The sequence below is a fragment of the Heloderma suspectum genome, chromosome 5 (assembly GCF_057233095.1).
Source record: "Heloderma suspectum isolate Gila_16-S chromosome 5, 16-S_ref, whole genome shotgun sequence".
In the NCBI taxonomy this organism is placed as follows: domain Eukaryota; kingdom Metazoa; phylum Chordata; class Lepidosauria; order Squamata; family Helodermatidae; genus Heloderma; species Heloderma suspectum.
Window position 1 is genome coordinate 166,485,527 of NC_139462.1, and position 22,307 is coordinate 166,507,833.

At 41.5% G+C, this 22,307-nt stretch overlaps 1 protein-coding gene across 1 annotated transcript in view; it reads left to right on the plus strand.

Annotated features, from left to right (window-relative positions):
* Positions 1-12,848: 12,848 nt before the first annotated feature.
* The window catches only part of TOPAZ1 (testis and ovary specific TOPAZ 1), a 62,094-nt gene continuing 52,635 nt past the window's right edge, over positions 12,849-22,307 (plus strand). Inside the window, exons 1-3 of the mRNA XM_084858245.1 lie at positions 12,849-15,116; positions 16,142-18,554; positions 21,346-21,413. Coding sequence (XP_084714371.1) covers positions 13,697-15,116; positions 16,142-18,554; positions 21,346-21,413 — 3,901 coding nt within the window. The 5' untranslated portion in view covers positions 12,849-13,696. The remainder of the gene's footprint in view (positions 15,117-16,141; positions 18,555-21,345; positions 21,414-22,307) is intronic.

Below are 22,307 nucleotides of genomic sequence, written 5' to 3' on the forward strand. Positions count from 1 at the left end.
ATGCTTTAACAGGGCACCACACTTCTTATGTATGTCGGTTGTATGTGAAGATGATTTGCGGAGAGCAAACAATTCCTAAAAGATTAGAATGCACCATCTGGAGTAAGATGCTCTCTGTTTAAAATAGTGGGGGTAGGCTTTGTTGGAAATCTGTAGGTTGTTATAGTGTAAAGACTAGTGTGCACGCCTGGGAGAGAGACTCACGCCTTTGTCTGCTTTGCAGGTTCATAATTAAGCAATGCAGACACAGCACTGTACAGCTATTCTGGCTAAACAAGAGAGTGGCAGCCTTTTGTTCACAGACCCAGCTCCCTTATAACTGCCAAAGACTTGCTGTGACTGAAGATAAATGTATTGGATGAATTAGATCTACAGTTGCACCAGCATGATATCACAAATCCTGACAAACTTGGATTCCAACACACATTATTTGGATATCACAGATAGGCTGGTATAAGAGTTGTGAGCCATGTGACCTATAAAGTTACTGCCTGGCTACAGCAGTCTTACCTACTGATCAATCCATATTGTAGATGGCCAGAAGAAGGCCCCGGGCCCCGGAGTATGTGATCTCCCATCTTTCCCCTTACTATAGCGGTGGGGAACCTCAGGCCCAGGGGCCAAATCTGACCTTCCTAAGATCCTAATCCAGCCTTCTGGGGTTGTCCAGATGGACCCAACCCCTTTTGTCCAACCACCAATCGTTTGGTGGTTTCCCAGCTTTTGTGCAGTTTTTTCCCCATTCTAAAAGGTTGAAATGCTTCTCTTAAGGCTTAGTTCTGGCAGTAAGAGCTTTAAGCTACAGTACACTGGTGACTTTTGAATTTTTGACCCCACTCCCTTTGTGTTTGGTCCCACCCACCACTGGAATACAGCCCCCAAGAACCACTCCGAAATTGAATTCGACCCTTGGGCTGAAAGAGGTTCAACATCCCTGCCTTATCAGGTCACTATGAGCATCTTCTTCCTCCCTGCCTCAGCAGACAAACAAGACTTGTCCCTCAGTGGCTGAGTGGCCCTGTGCTGTGGAATCGGGTAAGTTGTAGCCAAGCTAGAAATAGGTGCAGCAATAGGGGGAAGAGGAAGCTGGACCTGGGGGAACCCAGAGAAATGGAGAAAGATGAGTGGCAGCAGTAAGGAAGACAGCAGGGCCAGGCACTTTGTCATTGCCCTCTGCCTGCCTCAACCAGCAACACAGCCTTGGCAGCTTTGGAGAGGCTGCAGAGGCCAGAGTGGGGTATGGAGAGATTGCCTGGGCTCTGCTCCACACTCCACCTTATTCCCCTTGAGGTGGATACCTGCTCATGGTGAGGGAGCCACCCAGCAAGGGTTCTGCTCATGTAGTTAGCCTTAACATCCACCCACATGTTTCCTGTACATGGAATCATGGATACTCATAAAATGGAGAAAGGAATCCTGACTGTTGCAATACAGAACTTTGGCCCTTTTATCCGTGTAAATGGGAGGCCCTGGGATGGCAACCATCTAGGCAATTTGGGGGGCAAGTGTTAACTGTAAGAGGTCTAGTATGAGTAATCTGAGCCTGTGTCCTTACATCCTTGGTGTTAAAGTAACATCCCCTTGCTGAGCTCTGAGGTGGGCAGGGAACTCAGGCAATGAACAGTGCCACGTACATTATGGATGCCCCATTTAAACCACTGACTGGGGCTCCAACATACTGTGTATGTAAGCTTTTGGAATACCTGGTCAATACTCACTTGGCCTGGGTCCTTGAATATAGTAACTTACTGACAAATACCGAGCATAATTTCCATAGGCATGAGCACGAAATTAGAAATTCTGACTTGTAAAGCCTTTCTGAGACAAGATCATCTAAGTCACTAGATTCTAGTGTCTATCTTTTTCAAATTTGAAGAGTTAGGACACTTTTTGGAAATATGTAATTGTTAAGAGGGCTTTATAATTATGGCATAAGAAGTAATTTGCCTGCTTTTGTTGAAAGTTTTTTTGAGAACCATTCATTTTAAGTTTCATTAGCTCTACCTATTCCAGACTTTTTGAGCAGGACAAAAGTAATGTTTGGAATCTTTTTTTCTGTGAATATTAATGGCATTACTACACTGCCACCCCACCTACTAGCAGCTCATAATTGTATGTTATAGTATATAATATACAATGGGTTGTGGCATATAAATGTTTTAAATAAATAAATGCTCATAACTTCTAGATAAGTTTCAAGTCCTCATGTGTGCAGTTTATTAAAAGGCAGCTACAGCAAGCTTTATTGGCTTTATTGAATGGCTATAGATCCTCCCAGACAAAAGATGCCTGTATACTTTTTTGCCCAAAGTGTGGTTTACATCCTAACCTGAAATTGAAATTGGGCCTGATGGAAATTGCAGTGGTAACAGAGACTAAGTTTTGGGAATTGATTTGGAGCAGGAAACTAACTTACCTGACACACCTAAGTCAACTTAGGGTAAAGTGCTTTCTTCTACCTCACAAGGGGCAGACCACATATTTACGTTGTGAATCTGCAGGGCATTGGTTCACTCCAAAGTAGACTATGGCTCTGTAGTGTATGATTCTGCAAGCCAATCTGAGGTTTAGACTGTGCACTGGAGCATATCACACCTCACCTTAACATAGCCTCTATACAGAAGCATTGGAACTGCTGAGAAACACAGCTAAGCAGCTGTCCCTGCTGAACCAGCTCCACCTGGCATTGTGTGTTTGCATCCCTGTGGAAGACACGTTTCTGATAGTTCCAACTCCTGAGACCACATGGGAGCAGCATTTGTCCACAAGTGCATGACTATAGCACGAAGTTTCAGAACCAAGTCAGCTGTGTCCACTGCAGAACTTTTAGCAACCTTCCTTGTGTTTAATTACATAAAGAGCTTGTGTTTGGAAAAGATCAGTGCTCTATACCAATTCCTGTAGATGGCCTTGGATTAATTTATGTTGCGCTCATATCTTCTGCTTCCTGGTATTCTTTCACAATTGGGAGTTTTCAGCCCCTCATCTATCAGGTTGGGTTTTGTTGGGTATCTGGCCATGTAGGCATCAGAGGCAATGAACTGGGTGGGAGATGGAGGTGATGACAAATGAACTCTGGATGCTTGGAGGACCAAAGCACAGAGGGCCATAAGGCTATAATTGGTGCCTAGCACCAGGTTAAGTTATGATAGGGCCAGGTCAGACTTCGATAGCTTCAGGATTTGGGGGGAACTTCAGGACATGGCCCCTACTGGTTGACCATCTAGCACAGTACTGCGTGACTCTTTACCAGAGGGGTTTGGCAACCAGGTCTACAAGAAGCAAGCTAGCAGCTCTGGCCATCTACCACAGGGGACTTTAGAATAAAATGCATGCTGCAGGGTGGTCTAGGGGGAAAGTATCCAAACCCAATACAAGTTCCCAGGTCTCACCAGACACGCTGAAGTGTCTGGCCCAGAACTGGCCAAGACTTTGCTCAACCTGGTATGAGGCAGCCTTGTTTCAAGCAGTGACAATGACAGCATTTTTCAGAGCATTCAGGATTGGCGAACTGGTGGTGTGGTCTAAGGCTGACACTTCCAGGCAAGCACTGGGGCCATATGCTTTATGAGAAGCAGCGTGCAAATCCAGCTGTGCTGGTCTAAGACAGACCAGAAGCATCAGGGATCCACAGTGCCTTTAGCAGACACTCAGGATGCAGCATTGTGCCCTGTGCAAATCTTACGAGGGTTCGTTACAAGGAAGGGAAGAGCCCCAGCTTACCTGTTCTATCACAAGACTGGGCCCCTGCTAAGAAAACATCTGTTTTGGATGGTTAAGAAGAGAGCGTTAAGGAAGAATAGTGGTTCAAGGCCAGTATTTAGCACATACTCCTTCAGGATTGACGGGACCTCCATGGTGGCTGCCCTGGGTCTTCCAGAACAGGAAGTCAAGGCAGTGGGGAGGTGGTGTTCACATGCTTATAAAACTTTTGTGAGGCCGCTGGGGTTAGAGGGAAAGTGTGCTGATAGACCACAGAAAGAGGGGAGGATGTATAGTATTTGTTGCATTATTGACATGTTGTTTCTCATTAGGTGATAAAGATGCCAGCAGGTAAAGGTCATGATCTATGGAGACAGCATGGTGCTTTGGGCTGGCAAGAGAGTGGCTGAGACTAGTTGGGGATCCCAACCGGGGCTCAGTGAATTAGCTGCTCTGGAATGGCTCTGACAGAGCAGCATGAAGTCGGAAAGACTGCTGATGCTCTAGGAAAAGGTTGGGAGTGGTTCACCCCCACAGGTTTTGGTGGTGCACTTAGGTGGGAACGACCTTGGCGTCATGAAAGGTAAAGCTTTGAGGGTGATTGCCGACCTTGGGCAGATGAGAAATAGCTGGCCAGGGATCCACATCATGCGGTCACAGCTCCTACCCAGGGAAAAATGACCCACCGTGTTTGGATAGAGCATGGTGCAGTGTTAATAGGGAACTAAGAATTGCACTAGCCAGAGGGTTGTGTATTTGCCACATCCAGGATTGTTTTCATTGCCCCATCTCTAGAGAGGTGACAGGGTCCACTTATCGGACAAGGGCAATGACTTATTTCCAGGTGATTTGCAGCAGTGTCTGCAAGAATTATTTCAGTGGAGGTGGGGATAATGGACTAAAGAAGTTTGTTCCTACCTCATGACAGGCAGTGCAGGCAGGGAAAGGTTGAGGGAACACAGGGAGGCATCTTTAAGACAAAAAGGGAGCTCCTGGCACCTGCTACCTAGAGTCTAGGGACTTGGGGAAGGACTCCCTTTTAGGGCTCAAGTGGGTCACCCACCTAGATTCTGGGGATTCAGGGGGCGGTGACTCAGGAGGGCACTCCTCAACACCTTAAGGTGTGCCAGGGGACGGGGGGCAGTGGATCTGCTGCCTCTGCCCTAGGGCCAGACATGCACGCCCTTTAAGAGATCAGGATCCTGCACTGTTTTCACAGTTGCTGATCATCTTATATAATATTACATTAATGTTAAGTAATAAAATTGTGGCCCAAGTTATCCACCCTTTTGTGTGTTGTCTCCTTATTTGGGGGGTTGTTTGCAAAGGTAGGAGCCCTATTAAGGTGGGTCAGAAGTGTGATCTGTCAAGGCAGCCCATCTTATCTGACATATCTGTTCCTTAATAAACGTTTCCAGAAAACAAGCATCCTTCAGGCAGCAGCAGCACTTTAATTTTACATCAGCACTCAACCAAAGTCTATTCTTGGAGGAAAGACTTGCTCTATCATATAAAAAAAAAAACAACCCCAAAGGTAGCCATGTTGGTCCATGAGAAAAAAAGATAGGATTTTGCCTCACTGGCTGAGTGAATTTCAGCTGCCTGCCCTGAGGCAACCCTTGAGAAAGAAATGTCAATAGTCAAATGATAAAGTTGTCATGGGAACTAAATACTTTTATTAGGTTCCTCTTCCTGCAGGCAACAGACCTTTAAATTGGAGAAAATTAAACACTAAATAAATAAATAAATAAATAAATAAATGAAGGACATTTGATGGCCACTTTCTTCAAAGGACTTCAATCTGTCCAAAACAAAAGGATGTGTCACAAATATTACAGAGAGAATGTTGGATGAGTCCTAACAAATCTTCTTGAGTTCAAACCAGTACTTTGATTATGGGCACATGCATCACTTAAGAACCAAAGAAAGCAAATCGCCCTGGCTTTGTTAAGGATTTGGTAGAGTCTCTACCCACCAGTATCTATTGAGGAGGACAACCCCACCCACATGGGGTATTCCCCACACTGTCAAACATGTGTTGCTGGAGTGTCCATGATTCTTAAGTGTGCAGCAGCCTGTTTCCGCATATCCAGTTCTCTGCTCCAAACATAACTTCAATTTTGGGTGACAACATTGTTCTATAAGCTTATTCAGACTTCTGAACATTATTGGCTGGCTGCCCCCTTTTAACATGGTTTGAATTATTGGGAACAAGTTGCTGATGAAAGAATTCTCCCATGTTTACAAAGACTAGTATGTTGTGCAATATGGCCTAATTGCATTGTGCCACAAGCTTCAATATACTTACCTACCCTCTCTTATCAATTCTGTACTTCTCCCTGATTTTGATTCCCCACCAAGCAAAGTAATAAAACTCCTGTCTGGTATCTTTTCTGTTGCCATTCGTCTCGTTAAAAGCAGAGCCATTACTTTGCTGATGGCTGGACAATACCTGTTTGCTTTCTGGGAGGGCACACAAGCCTCCGCTACCTTTGCCTTTGACCCTTTTGAGTTGCTATTTGGGCAGCTGGCCATAGGGGCAGGGGAAGTTGGCATCACCTGACCTCCATTGTTGCCACACACCCTTCGTTTATTCAGACACTACCCTACCTATTACTGCTGGGCCCATGACCACATGTACCATTCCCAGGATAAGCAGGAAGCTTAGAACATGAGAATGCACATTCTGTCCTACGGACAAAGTCCTGGTATTGTTTCTGGACAGCCCAAAGAACTTTGAATGGTTTGCACCATTCCTGGTATGTTGTAGATATTTAACAATTCCTTCTTTGGGGAATTACCGAACCCCTTTGGTCTTATGGCCTTACACAATATCGACATATTTGAAACTCTGAACTGTGAGTCTGATTTACAAAGAATCGAATAATCTGCATAACTACTGGCAGGTATCTTGAATCCAGGGTATGGGCTTAGACATGCTTTCACTTTTTGCCAGAAGACTGAGATTGTGGCTAGGCTGTCTATTATTTAATATGTTTAAATCAAAATTGTATTATGATTATCTATACCATCCTGAGTGCTCTTAAACTGAAGGGTAGCTTAAATATATTTATAATTTAAATATTTAACAATTACAAATTTAAAATGGCATAATGTATATGTTTGATACTTACACCATTTAAAACAGAACTATCAAATCCTCTCAGCACTCTGATATGGTTTATTCCAGACATCATTGTCTACAAGAGGAAAGAATATGACCAAAATTACTGTATCTCTTATCTCAAAAGAGTTTTGTTTTATCTTAGCTGTGCAAACAATGCCATGTACATCAGAAAGATCTTCTCCCATGGACTGGACTCCAGCCAGTTAGTGAATTGTCAGTCAAATGCAGGAAGCTTGTGGGAGACAGAAAGATGGATTACATATGCAGAGAGTTCTGAGCAACTCCACAGGGAGCCTTTCCAGTCACAGGGCAGTTCTAAATGCATTTTATAATCACCACACTAATGTTTTCAGGAAGATTCCATGTTCCACTGAAGGCTACATTTACCTTGGTAATTCTAGAAGCAGAGACTGTATTGTCAGAAAAAAAGACACACATTTAAATCCAATGCCAGCATTTCAAGACTGAAACACGCTACATGACAATAGCATCAAATTCTTACAATTGTATCAAGTAAAATTTTTTACAGCCACAGAGGAACATACTAGTTTTAAAAACTACGGATGAGTTTTTGTTTCTTCAAGGCTTACAAAGAACACGCTCCATTAATCATGGACCTGTCCTGAATACAAGAGAAGAGAGATAGTAGGCCAGTACTACTGCTCAGTGAATTCCAATCAAATGAACAGGTATGCCTGACCACAATCGGGGGGGGGGGGAATCGGGGGGGGGGGGAGAGAGAGAGAGAGAAGGAAAAGAGCACAGGTTCCATGTGATCTCCGCTGATCTCACCTGACGGCGGAACCCTGATGTCAATCCTACGAGTGTCTGTGCTCATGCAGCGACTAGACAACAAGTCTTCAAATATATGTGATATGGGCAAGAAGGAGATAATACACAAATAAACTTGACTTATACTCAGGAAGTTTTGCCTTACAGCAATAATTACATAAAAATGCAGCTATGGTATCACGTTAAAACAAGAGCAAAATTACCAGGGAATTAAAAAAATTCATTTACTGAAAAAAAAAGTTTATTTTAAAGAAGACCATGGTGAACAACTTACACTATTCAGAGGAAAACAAGATGCAGGAGGAGGTTCACCTATCCTATATTTGTATCATTCTATGAAATCTCACATGAATGGCTAAGCAGAAAATGGGAAGTTTTAGTAGGAAGCGAGACTGAAATTTAGCTTTTCTGCAAGAAAAGTTTGCAGAATTCCTGCTGTGCACTCAAGAAGTTTTAAAGTCACAAGCTCTTTAAAACTCCTCATGGTTTAATCTATTCATTGAGTAATCAGTAATGGTTTAATGTATTCAAACTCTCAGTGTATAAATGGATTTTAAAGGAAAATTAATCACAACCAGAATAAATCTACATTTCAACATATATTGCACACATTTTTCTATCTAAACCTACAGTGGCTATTTTGTAGTTACACAGCAGTCCTATACATGCCTACCCAGAGGTAAATCCCACTGAGTTCAATGGGGCTTACTCCCAGGTAAGTTGGTACAGGATTCCTGCCTGATAACCGCTAAATTGTATTTGGTTACTGAATATTATAAACTACCCTGGGAATGTTAATAAAAGGCAGTATATAAATAGTCTATTATTCACTAGCTATTAAAATGTAACAGCCACAGAATTCCTTTCATTACCACAAATTCACAAGCAGTATGTTGAATTTATGCCATCCCCCTTCTATATTTTAATCCATCAAAATCAGAAAACCATGATCTTACTACACTATGGACAAAGAGAGATTCTATAGCAGGTGCTTCCCGCTGAAACACAGAGGGATAAAGAAGATGAATCTAATTTTCAAAGTTATAACCTAGGGGTGATATTCTGTCACTTCTGTTGCCATCTGCACTAAAACTTAGTTGAAGTAGAACTGTATTACACTTGATCCTACAGAGTGTGCCCAAGTGTTTGCATTCTTGCACAAATGAAATGTGTTAATGGCAGCCTTCCGGCAAAGCAAATGCTTATTCTGTGCCCTTCAAAGGGTTTGTGAGTGATCCTTACCCTGCTGTCTTCATCCTTAATTGGCCTCCACTGTGGGGAGCAATTAAAAATAAATGGTAGCTTGCTGAGCTGCTGGGAGGGATGTTCTGCAACTCTGAACATGAGCATCCCTTACATAGGTCCATCGTCTATGCCAGAGATGGGCAAAGAGGAAAATAAACTGAACGATTGTAAATATACTCTGTGGAGAACGTCATCACTCAAATCACGATAACAGTTTAAAACAGAAATTACATGGACTTTAAAAGTGATATTCAGAATATTTATCTAATGAACTGCAACTAAGCCTGCAAACTAAGCCTAAACACTTGTAACTGAAACAAACACATATTATTTACCTGTGAACTCCTGCCTCCACTGCCCTCCTCTCTTTCTTGAGCATCAAATTTTAGATTGTACGCTCCTCATGCCTCCACTGCCCTCTTGTATATTGTAAAGCACCATGCACACAAATGGCACTAAAGAAATAAAATAAACATCTGGAATATGTTACATGAAAATTAGTGGCTATTTAAATAAGAGGAATCATGGCATGCTTCCTCTTCCCTAGGTCTCAAAAAGCTACTATACCACAGCAATTAAGGGCATGGCTTAGAACCCCCAAAGCCCCCCAATTCAAATTTCACTTCAGTCATGAACTCAACATGGCCTTTGGGCAACCATTATCCTTCCTCTGTATCTGTAATATGGGGATAATACTGGCCTACCTTGCATAATGTTGCAAAGATTGAAATAACAAAGTCAACAAAGCGATTCAATATTTAGTATTTCTTTCATGCTTTTTCTTGAGTGCTATTATTTTAGATTAGCAACATCTAAAATCTGGCAAAGACAAGAACTGACCAACCTAAGCCTTAAAGTTTAAGGCGTAGAAGGAAATAAGAATCAGATAATACAGAGCCCTTTTCTGTTCTTCCTGAGCTTCATATCTAGGAAAAAAATTGTCCATAAATGATATATTTGAGGGGAGTGGAGGGTGTTGTAAATATTTTTTAAAATATTTTTGGTAAAGATTTATCTCAAATTATGCAACTTTTTAAAGGATTATCTCAATTAGAGATGTAAGCAGCAGTGTGAGTACAGAATTATCCAGCAATTATTCCATGAAACCTTTGTTCAAATAAAAAATATTGTAACATTCCTAAGAAATTGCAAGGTGAGACCTCAGAAGGTTTCTTTCAGAAGAGTTCAAAACTAGGATATCACTACTGAGAAATCCTTCCTCTGTGCCCCTGAAGATTCAACTTCCCAGGCTGATGGAATTCAGAGCAGGCCTCTACCTCCAACCTGAATGAACAGGGGGTTCAAAAGGCAAAAGATGCTCCCAGGCCTTTTAGGACAGCATGAAGTAAATACACAGGAACTAACAACTTTAATATCAAGGAGGCTCATACGATACAAAGATATAGCCTTAGTAATACAAAATATCATGAAAATACTAATAAAGCTAAGCTATACATGCATACATAGTTTTCTGACTGCATCTGCATTTTATTAAGGGACATTATTTTTAAAAGCTCATTGTCATTTCCTTAGAATTTTGAATAATTACTACATTGTTCATTAAACTTCCACATGGCATACCAGTGCAACACCATCTAGTGGTGGACTAAGAAATATTGGAGGAAGTCTTTAAACAAAAAATAATGTGGACACAGCTGTTTGAAATGTGGCTATTCAGTACTTTGTATTCATCGATGCCTGAAGTAATTCAGACATATCATTCCAACTATAGCAATCTTACGGAAAAAACTGAAAAAGACTCTAAAAGAAATATGAAATGGGCAAAGTATCTGCCTTATATACTGGCACTAAAGCGTGTTGGTTGTAGTTATGCTGTAGATATTTTAATGCTCATAAGGCACTTCAAATCCTTGTACTTATCCCATGTCTTCTCACCCAACAGGAGCAAAGCAACGAAGTTACTATGGCTAACAACTCAAATGAAAGGCACGATGTATATGAATGCTAGTTAATTTGGCCTCTGGTGTGGAACTCCGGGTCATCCAATGAAACAGAATGGCAGTAGACTCAGGAGAGACAAAATGAAGTACTTCTTCACACAGTGCACAGTTAATTTATAGGCTGAGAGTTGGTGATGGGCCTGTGGTCACCTAGAGAGCTTCATAGCTGAGTAAGTAGATTTGAACACAGGTCTCTAAGAATTACATCTAACACTTGTTGTTCAGTTGTTAAGTCATGTCCGACTCTTCGTGACCCCATGGACCATAGTGTCAGGGTGGACACTGAGCCCATAGAATCCCAGAGTAGTTCTGATTCTGAGGAAGAGCAGTCGCTCCTGGGAGAGGAGCACGCTCCTTTTTCCCAGGGCCAACAGCTGATGGAGATTCCTCCCACCGGCATTCCTAGCTTAGATAGCAGTCCTGGGAGTGAGAGAGCGTGGGAAGCAAGACTCGATGGACGCGCGACGCCGACGCAGAGAGCGGCGCCAAATGGAGGGCGCAGAAAGGAGGCGTAGTGCCGGGTTGGCACGCAAACAGCGGCTGCGCCCAGAGGATCCAAGGGAAAAGGGGAGGGACTCTCCCTAGTCCTTAAGTTCAGGGGTCTGCCAGTAATTCCCTTTCAAACGGGGACCAACTGTTCCAACTTAGGGCATAGGTATTCTGCTGCTCATATCTAGTTGCTAACGGTAGAGTTGTTAAGTTGTAAAAGAGGAATAAAGCTTTGAAAAGAATCCCTTTGTCTGTGTCTGGACTTGGCTACTGGATTAGACTGAGAGAGGCCTCCAAAGAGCCCTTGACACATAGCACGCCAGGCCTTCCTGTCCTGCGCTCTCTCCTGGAGCGTGCTCAAGTCCATATTCATTGCATCGGTGATGCTATCTAGCCATCTCATCCTCTGCCGTCCCCTTCTCCTTTTGCCTTCAATCTTTCCCAGCATCAGGGTCTTTACTAACGCTACACCATTTTTGACTAATGCTAAGCCTGAGCTCAGGTCTTTCAAGGCATTTGTTCCTTTTCCACCAAGGTGAAGGAGATGCCCAATGCTTTTGAGAGCCATGCATTTTGCTAGCACTCAACCTCCATGCTTTGAGTTTCTAGAAAAAATACAATGCTGTAAGGCTCTTGATAGCCTATTGCAGCAAAAACAATCACAGCTAGCCTACCTTGAGTGCCATTTTTGATCAAAAGGCAGGGTACAAATGAAATAAATGAATAAAATACAGTTCTTTCTGGAGCAACCAATACCATTATAATTATGGTGTGGAAATGATACTATCTGTCATAGCCAGCATTCGAGCATGTACAGAGCATAAACATGCCATTTCCTCCCCAGTGAATAAACACCATCAGCACAGCGCTGACACGCAGGAGCAGGGCTTCCCACACCTAAGTAATTCTCACGTTAGCACTTTAAAAGTAATTTTACAAAATATAACACTTGGCAGCCAAGGAAGATGGCTTATTGGCTAATGACTCGCCTTTATTGACAGTAAAGTAGAACTGCGGGGTTAGCTCTCAGGCCCCAGCAAGAAAGTTAAGGGCAAATAAGGTAGACACGAGGAAGAGTGTGTGTGCCTGCCTGCCTGCCTGCACCACAGGCATAATCCCTACGCGCCATTTTGCGACTTCGAAATTACACCCCTTCTAAGTTCTGTGGACGAACATTTTCTCTGCCAAGTGCTAAACAGAGCTCTTGACTGTAGTATTAACAGCGGAAGGAACGCTTCCCCTAATTCAACTCAGCCCCGAGCAATGGTTTAAAGTGGCGATCTAACACAGCGGTAGAGCCCCGCCGAGGAAGGAGGGGTGCGGGCTGAGCGGCGGGAAAGCGGCTGAACTCTCCCTCCCTTCAGGAGCACGCACTCCTCGCGTGAGGAAAAACCGACCAAGCCCTTCCGCGCCGCCGAGGCGTCGTCTTTATGCCTTCTTTCCCGAGGCGCCTGCGTGCAACAGCCGCCGCCGCCGCCGCCTCCAGGCAGCGTCTTGCCGCTTATTTATTCCACAAGGCTCGCCGGACCCGCCTCTTTGAGAGCGTGAGTGCGAGAGGGCGAAAGGGTGGCGGCTGCGGCCGGGCCTGGAATAACGGGAGGAATATGCACGCGCGTGGGCGGCCGGTGGGGGCGTAGTTAGGGCCCGCGGCCATAATGGGGGCCGCTCGGCGCTAACTGAGCGGCCGGGAGGGAGGGAAGGAAGGAAAGAAAGTAGCTGCGTGCGGGTGGGCTCTTCAGAGCCCGGCTTTTTGCGGGGCTGTTTGGAGGCGTAACTTCAGTTATGTTCTTTAGATTTGCGAGGGTATAGTTTGGCGCGGATGTTAAGTGAAAAGCCTATGTAGGTGCTGGGTGGGTTCGTTTCCCACTTTCTGTCGGAGGAGGAGTACAAGCTCTGCCTCACGTGCCTTAAACTTAAAGCGCTTCAGTATCTCGAACCTTAGGCAAAAGGGGCAGGTCACTGGTACTCGAGGGTAGGCTTACCCTATTTTTGGCTCTCTTTTGGTTATGTCTCTGTTTCAGTGCCCGGGGAGAAGATGAATCTTGAGGAATTACTGTAGCTTGAGTGGCGTGGCAAGTCCTCACCCTAAGTCTTTACGTCTCTGGTTTGAGCCTCTTTGAGGCGCAGTAAGGCTAGGAAGCTTATTGTTTTTATTTTCAGATGGGAAGAGATAGCGTATATCTCCGCTAATTTGGTTTTCTAGAGAAGGTTCTGCTTGTTTTTTTATGACTTCTAATGAAAGCACACCTGTAGGAAAAACTGACTTGTTCTGGGGGTTTTACTAATGAACATTTGGTCTGTTCTTTTGCCCCAAGATTGCATAGGAAGGTTAGAAGAGTAAGCAGGAGCACATGTCATTTGCCTGTTGCCAGAAATAGGGATGGAAACCCAAATTGAGCAGCCATCATCTGCTATAGATAGCTCTCAAAAAGATGAGAATAGAGCCACAGAACATTCACTTTCTTTGTCACTTCTGGTGAAACCTGGTAACTTAAGTAAGCAACTTATTCCTACTTCTGAAGTACTCTTAAAGGAGAAGCACCAAAGGAGCAAGGGACTTGTCTATAATAGAAGGGAGAGCAGGAGAAGTGGGAAAAGGGGTACAATGGCAGTGGGCTGTAACTTCATTGTAGACATACAGTTTGAAGAGGAGAAGTTTTTGATAGAAGGAAATAAATCAAAGAAGGCTGTCCAGAGTGTGAGGAAACAGAAACATGATGCTGCTTCTAAACTTACTTTGCAAAATAAATTAGTATCGCAGTTTAGACAGGAAAGAAGTAGTACCTCCCTGGAAGTGGGGTCTCAAAAAAAAGACATGGTTACTGAGAACACTTGTACAAGTTCCTTGCTAGAATATGAACAAAAAATCCAAAGCTGCCTGAAGAATGCAAAGAGTCTGAGAAAAAAGCACAGGTGTACCTTGGTAAAATCAGGGCATCACAAGGAAGTTAAAAATCTAGCTGAAAAGGATGAGAGTTCTGTAGCAGGGCTAGAATCTCAGGAAGTAACAGAGAGCCTGCAGAAAAGCAACAGCTGCTCTGCCTCAGAAGGAAGATCTCAGCAGAAAACATGGAACTTTAGAGAGAGGATTAAACCAGTTTGGACAGAACAAAAGACATTCAGGAGCCAGGACAAAAAACAAAGAACAAAGAGGAAGTGCACGTCTAACTTAGAGCCTAGTATACCGAAAAGTAAAGAAAGGAAAGGGGGTATTGATTGCTGTAAATCTCAGCTACAGAGCTCTCAGAAATGTGCAAGGAACCCAGTGAAGGTGAGGTCATCTTCTGTACCACACCTTTCAAGTGGTAATCTTGTGGAAGGAATAGAGAGACTAGTGAAGAGCTCCAAGCTGATGTTCGTAAAGCCTCAGGAGCGAAAGAGAAAAAGAGAGAACAACTCTTCTGTGGCACTGACTCTGACAAAATTGCAGGAAGGTGTAGAGGCTTCAAAACAAAAAAGTCAACCTTTATTGAAGAGTGTAGCAAATCTTGAAGAGTATAAAAAGTGTAGAAGCACTGCAGAAGAAGGAAGGTGTAGGATGGTAACCCGAGCTTTTTTGAAATCAAAGACAAGTAAAAGTGATGGTGAGAAGCTGAGCTGGAGGCCAGAGAAGGCTGTTAGGGAAGTTCCTGGGTGTAGACGAGGGATCATAAAAGAAATGGCTACAGAACAAATGGTAGATTGTGTCCCCACAGAGGATCTATTAGTCACCAGAGTAAGGGGTAGTAGAAAGAAACAGTCAGGTGGAAAGGATGAAATTTTGACTTCAACTGAACTTAAAAAAGAGATCAAAATATCTAGTAAGGATGCTTATTCCCTCTTTATGTATTTGTTATGATCTTACACTTGGGCTTCTGTTTTTCTCACTCTTTATTTCTTGATCGCTCGAGTCAGTAAACCTTATTGCCTTTTCAGATTTAATATAAACACTGTAAATATTTCCTTACTTTTAAATTGTGAAAATTGGAAATAGAAAAATGTTAAACTAGACAGCATTGTAATTTTTGTTGAAACATTTAACAAGCACAGTTTTTGTAGGGGATAGAGGCTGAAAGCCCAGACTTTAAAAGTAATCCCTTACAGAGAATAAAAAACCTTGAGTCAGTACTAGGAAGCACTGCTTGTTGTGTTTGCAATGTGCATGAAACCATTAACTGTTTCTGTAGATTCATCTTTACATTTATTTAAGACTAGGAAAAATACAAAACACAATTTTAGTATGTCCTGAAAATTAAGCTATTGAAACAGCTTAATATGCTTCATTTTGAGATGTTTAACAACATATTTGTAATGGGCAATTCAAGAAAGTCCAATGCAGTACTTTCTATTAAGGAAAGCTAATGTTTTTAAAACAAGGAGAATCATTGAAAGTAGCACAGTTAGAACTAAAACTGCCAAATTTTCTTACGGCCTTGGGTACCTTTACTAAACTTTAAAAAAATGCAGTCTACTTTATTGAATGTTACCTAAATTTCCTTTGGCATTTCATTGCTAAGATACTATATAGCTGGATTCCTCTTTTAACATGTTTGCAAAATTGTTAGACCAAATTATTTTAGCAGCCTAAAAAGTATTGTTTAGAAAACAATACATAGCAAGTGTATTGCTGTACTAATTAACGCCAACCCTTGTGTTTTTTGGAACTCGTGTTTTTTATTTATAAAACCACTTCATATGCTAGCCACTATTAGAGTTGCAGTTTTTAAGAACATTTTAATAAAATGCATATGTATATATGTAAATTTTATTTATGGTGAAGTACTGCCTTGTTTATTAGAATGCATTAAACATTAGATAAATGATTATTCCTTTTTTTTTAAATCAGGAGAGCAACCCCCTGAAGTTTCAAGTGTACAGCATGGAAAGCTGCCAGAGACTGATCTGAGTACTTCTCAAAATTGCAATAGACAGAATCTGCTAGAGCAGATTGCCTGTCTTCCAATATCTAAATCAGATGAAACTGAAAACAAAGATCCTGTTAGCCCTTGTTTTCAGAGGAAGGCTAAACTATATTGCGATGCTATCTCTTCTCCTGTTACAAACATCAAATGTCCACAGCTTTTGGATATAAAAGTAGCTGAAAAGAAAGTGGAAAATAATACATTGGTAGTGCACCACAATGAAAATTCTAAATGGCTTGCTATGCGTAAAGTCTTTCCCTGCAGAATAGAAAGGATTCCAGTAGTGAGATTGCTTGACTGCTGCTACATTAAGGCATTGTTAAAATCTACAAGTGTCAAGACCACGCAAAGCTGTAAAGTTCATTGTGGATCCCTGCATGTTGCACTTGGTGAAGGGAAGATTCTGTCTTCTAGTACAGGTATGGGACAGAATGATCTGAGGAGTAGTCCTGACATAGTACAAGCTGGAAGATCACTCCCACAAAAAAGCATACTGGTTGGAAACGTAATGTGCCAAAATAGTAAGGACTCCTCGATACGTCAAAACGGGAAGCAATTCAGGGAAAGTAAGTGGTGCATGGATTTTAAAAAGCCAAGCAAAAGGATAAAAATGTCAAGGAACCTAGAAAATTCAACAGTCCCAAAAGTTCTCACCAACTTGAATATAAACAATGAATGTGGACTGCAAATAGAGGGTACTGCCACAGCAGATTCTTCAACAATTTTGGAAGAACTAACCTGTAATGAAACAACTTCCTTATCTTTACTTGATCATACCCCTGATTTCATTCTGGAGCAGCCTCCTCAAAAACTGCAATATCAACTTGCCAACTTGTCTAGCAGTGAAAAGGTGAGTGAAGCACCCTTGGTTACATACAATGCCAGTGGCTTTGAGAAATCTGAGGTTCTCAAAAAACGTGTCCTTGAATTAAAGAGCATAGAACCACAAATTGACCTTAGCAATGAAGTGCATGGTAATAATTCCGTAGTGGAGACACTGGTCAGTGAAAAAATTGCCAGCTGCAACAACAGTGTTGCTGACTGTATAAAAAGAGGAAAAAGAACACACAAAGAAAAAACAGTGGATAAAGTTGGGAGGAAATTGCAGCTGTACAGCTGTCAAAGAGCAGTCCCAGTTTCTGGTAAAAATGTTTGGCCCCGTGAATCATGTGCCAGAACTTCCTTGTGGGTTCAGAAAAACCATGTATCTGACTTGGAAAGAGGATTTTTAAGAGGTGCTGATTCAGTAGTTAACTCTGGGCAAGTGGGACTACATAAGCCATTGACAAATACTAGCAAAGCTTCTGCAAATAACGTAAGGGATCATACAACAGAACTTATTGATGAAAGCCCAACTTCAGAATCTGTATTTCATATATGCAAGGCCCCCTCAGCTATTGGTAATGAGAATAAATTTTCCTCTATGGATATGGAAATACCTAAACAGTGCACATCTAGTAATAAAATCATAAAGAAATCAAAAATGGTTTCAAATTCGCTACTGAAAGATGCTAAAAATAAAGGAAATACAACAAAGAGATCCGTTTCCATAGATATCCACAATGGTACATCTGCAGGCAACAGAAAAAGCAAGACAAACTGTCAGAAGACCTCAGTAGCCAAACAGGAACTACTATTGAAAACATTAATCACAGGGAGCTTATCAAACTTCAAAATTCCTTTACTGAAGGATAAAAATGAATCAAGAAAAGTAGAATATGCTAAATCATCAGAAAGGAATACTTGCAATCCTTTGGACGTATTAAAAGATTCTATTGCTTCTGCAAAAACGGCTAGAGCTAAAGAGACTTCATCTTATGTAAATTCTAAGCATCACTTCCAGTCTAAGCAGATTAATGGTATTACTATATTGGAAGAATATGCAAACCAACTTGACAGTGATGTTCCTGACAGACTTTGTAAAGAGAGAAATTCTCATAATAAGGATGTGGGAACTTTCCATGAGAATGAGCTGGAGTTGTCAACTTTGAAAGGTAGTCCTGGCTTTTTGAGTACTGGATTTATAGAGGAGCAGATGCTGGACTCTAGTTTGGCATCAAAAACTAGTGATGAAGGTAATTGCAGCAATAACTGTGCAGAGGACAAAGATAACTTCCGCTCAGATGTTCTTAAGGCTTATGAAGATGATGTTCTTGTGATTGATGTAATTCAGGATGACCCCGATCTGTTTGGAGATACTGATGAACAAGAAGTTGCTAACATAAAGGAGCAGTGTAATGAAAACTTTAATACCAGCATTTTCTCAAAAGAAAAATTAGAGGTAGAACCAGAATCCCCTCAGCTTCCAAGGAGCAGGCATTTGAAATGCTGTCCTAGGTAGGCATGTTCTCTTGAAATATTTGTATAATGGATGTTTTGGGTCATTATACATTTAACTTCTGGTTAGTCTTAAAGCACAGTTCACTCCAGTTGACTTCTATATGGGGATTTCTTAGTGGGTGATAGTCCCTAAGAGTCGTTATTTCCTTTCTCTAAAACGGGTGGAGGATCTCTTTTGGCCTGGGGACCAAATTGGTTTTGAACAATCATGCCAGAGGCCACATGCCAGCAGTGGTCAGGGCCAACTCACTGCTGGCATGTAGCACCAGCATGATTGGCCAGACCCCATACTCTCCAACCCACACGCACCACCCCTCCTCCAGCCTTTTAAAAAACTTTGGATGCGGGCTTTGGATGCGAAGGGGTGATTTTTTGAGAGATGGTCAAAACATTGGTTTTGTTAGCCCTTCACTCCCCAGTTGTGACACCCCCTGAAAATACTCCTTTTGCTACAATTAGGTTTTAAAAGCCTCCATTGGCACTAATGGAAGCTTTTAAAAAGCCTCATTACAATGTGGGAGGAAGGAGAGGAAATCTCTTATCTACACCACTGATCAGAGATAAAGGCAGCAGGGAAGCTAGTGGGCCAGGTGAGAGCCTCCCATGGGCTGTATTCAGCCTGTAGGCCAGAGGTTCCTCAAGTCTGCTCTAAAGCATATTCAGTTTAGAATGTGAAGGGATATATTAGGATTTATGGTGGTGGGGTCAGTGGGAGTTGGGGAATACTAATTATAGATTTTCTACTTTTTATTTCTCTTAAGCACTAGATATTAACCCAATAACATATGTAGAAACCCAGTCTATCGAAGGGACAGTTTAAGGAAAAGTTTTGAAGCATATCAGACTTGAGAGTAGATGGAAGAAGGGAATAGAAAGGTATTTTAGAATTTTGAGTGGCAGTAATAGCATATAATAATTACGTTAGGGTGTAATCCTGTACATGTTTAGACAGAAAAAAATATCCAATAAATCCCAGCATTCTCTAGACACCATTCACCAAACAAACATTTACTATCTAAACATGCATAGGATTGCACCCTTATTTTCTTTTTAAAATAGTTATCAGAAATACTGTATGTAGCATTTAGAAATACTTTTCCATATAGGTATAGTAAAGCATCTAACTACTTGACTTATTCCAAAGATTATTTAGATTATTTCATTAGTTATCCAGTAGTCAGATTTGTGGTTAGTTGAATATGGATGTGTTTGCCTGACATACTTATGGAACTATAAGTAATGTTAAAGGTTGCACTATGGTATCTGCATTTATTTTGCATCACTTTTTCATTTAAGCATGTGTAGATCAATAGAATACAACCAAACAGGAAAGGCAGATAATCTCAGTGCCAACTGTTGCATGTTATATTGTCTAGGAAATAGTGAATGGGCAACCTAGCTTCAATACTCCCAAGTCTGACATTTCTCACATCTGCTTACCTTGTGTTGTAAATTCTCTTCATGAAGTTGTAATCCCTTTGGATGAATGCGTAACAAGTGAATTACTCACCTTATAACAGACAGGTGAAACTGAAATGTGCCTTTAAAAACAAAGGTTATGTGCACCTTTTTAAATTGTGGAACTGTTGTGCCAAATTATCCAGCTGTAAAGCTACACATTTTATTACGTCCAGGTTTCAGAAGATAACTTTCCGTTCACTTAGTAAAGATGATGTATCTGTCTTTTCTTGCTTTGCTATATTCTATGAATGATAATGAACATAACATATTAACACAAAATAACAAAAATGGTTCTAGGATAATGTTATCCAGTTAAATGGAATAACCTCTTCTTACCTAAGTTTCAAGTTAACATTTTGTGATAATTTGCATGTGGGCCTCCATCTTCCAATTTAATGACAAAATTGTGACCACTCCTAACTTTTAAGCACATTTCATTATCCTTTTGATACATAATTCTCACATTTATTTTAGTATTTTAAAATCCCATGCTTGCTACAGCTGTAAGGTGGAGAGACAGAACTGAGATCAAGTCTTTTATCCAGACTCCAGAACCTAAATTGTATAAAACTTGTAAGAACTAGACTTTGTTAATAAAACAACTTTATGTGGGAAGGGAATACTTGTTAAAGTAATGAGCAGAAGGATGTGAACAGAGACTGTCTTGTATACATTCTTGAAAACATTTATATTTTCCCTTGAAATATTCAAATTGTTAGTGAAAATTGGCCAGATGCTGGCAGAAATTATGAATGGATGAGTCTCACTCTGCAGATATTGATCAGCGATGTGAAAAGAAGCACAAATGCAGCGGTATTAATTACATCACCATTTTTATTTAGGGAAGGGATAGGATATCATTACTCAAGCTTTATGACTGGGGTAGAATAATTCTTTCCCTTTCCTGGAGAACTGAACCCTCTTCTATCCTTAGCCAGACAAAGCCCCTGCTTCAGGAGTTCTAAAGGATCTTTAAGACCATTTACAGAATTGTAGCAGCTTGGAAAAATCACTGTGGATCTGTATCTTGAATCTCTTCCCTTTCAGGATCAGGTTAAGAGGTTTCCAACCCTTCCCTATCGTTGGCTAGGGTTCCCTTTTCTGCCAGCTGCCCACTTCTCATCTTATTGACCCTTTCTGTGCAAATTGATTGAAAAGTTGGATTCAACCCATTTATGGGGGTAGTGTCATAATTTGCATCTGATTCTGAGAAATCCCTTCCCTTAGCTAGGTTTTTAATTCCTGAATGTTTTATCTAAATTGCATGTTTTTTTCATTTAGAAAACATTTTCTTCACCTAAATGTTGTAAAATCTATGTGTTTACAGAGAGAGTCCCATTCAGGATCATGGAACATTGAAATCTGTCACAGATGCTGAGGTTTTATTGACAGAAGGTAAGAATAGGAGCAGATAGAAAGAAAATAGAAGCTTGTGGGGGAAGTATTCTAAATTGGTGTTAACACACCATCCTTCCCAACTGCATTTACACTTAAATGGCACTCTTACTTGGTTTTCTCTAAATTCTAGCCACTGAGTGATGCCAGTGGCCCCCAAAGCAAAGGGCATTTGTGAAATGCAGTTGTCTTTGTAGCAGCAGAATATGCCCCTTTCATCCCTAGTCCTGGGCAACATTTGTTTGCCCAGAAAGCTCTGATAATTTCTAATAGAGTAAGAAATAACAGCAACGTTGTTGAAGTGATTCAAGGGTTAAGTTTGATCTAAAGTCCAGCAGCTGATGTTAAAGTCTATACATGTACACAGGACACTCTGTAACAACATAGCACTGGGCCTGGTCTCATGTTACAGCAGCAAATTGTGGGTTAATTAACCAATGATTTGCACTGTACATGCTTGGTATGTGCTGATGCCATCTTGAATATGCAGCCTCCGATCGGCCTGATCAGTGGTTGCTCCATGACGTGCAAATCTGGACACTATGGGTTAAACAACCCAAAGTTCATCTAACGATTAATTGTAGATTAACTTTGGGTTGTTCAACCTACGATTAACCCATGGTATCTGGGCTTGCATATCACAGGGCGACCTCTGATAGGGCCAATCAGGTTGTATATTCAGAATGGCAGTGGCATGTAACTCTGGCAAATTGTGGGTTAACCCATGATTTGCCCCTGTTACATGCAAACCTGGTCATGGTCTTTGAGAGGAGTCTGCACCCTGTCCTTTCAGTCTCTTTTCAGAGACCTTCCCTCCCTTGACTCCCTGCCTCAACATTCCATCCTTCTAGTAATATACTTATCTGAATCCTTTTAAAATATCAAGGCTTTGCC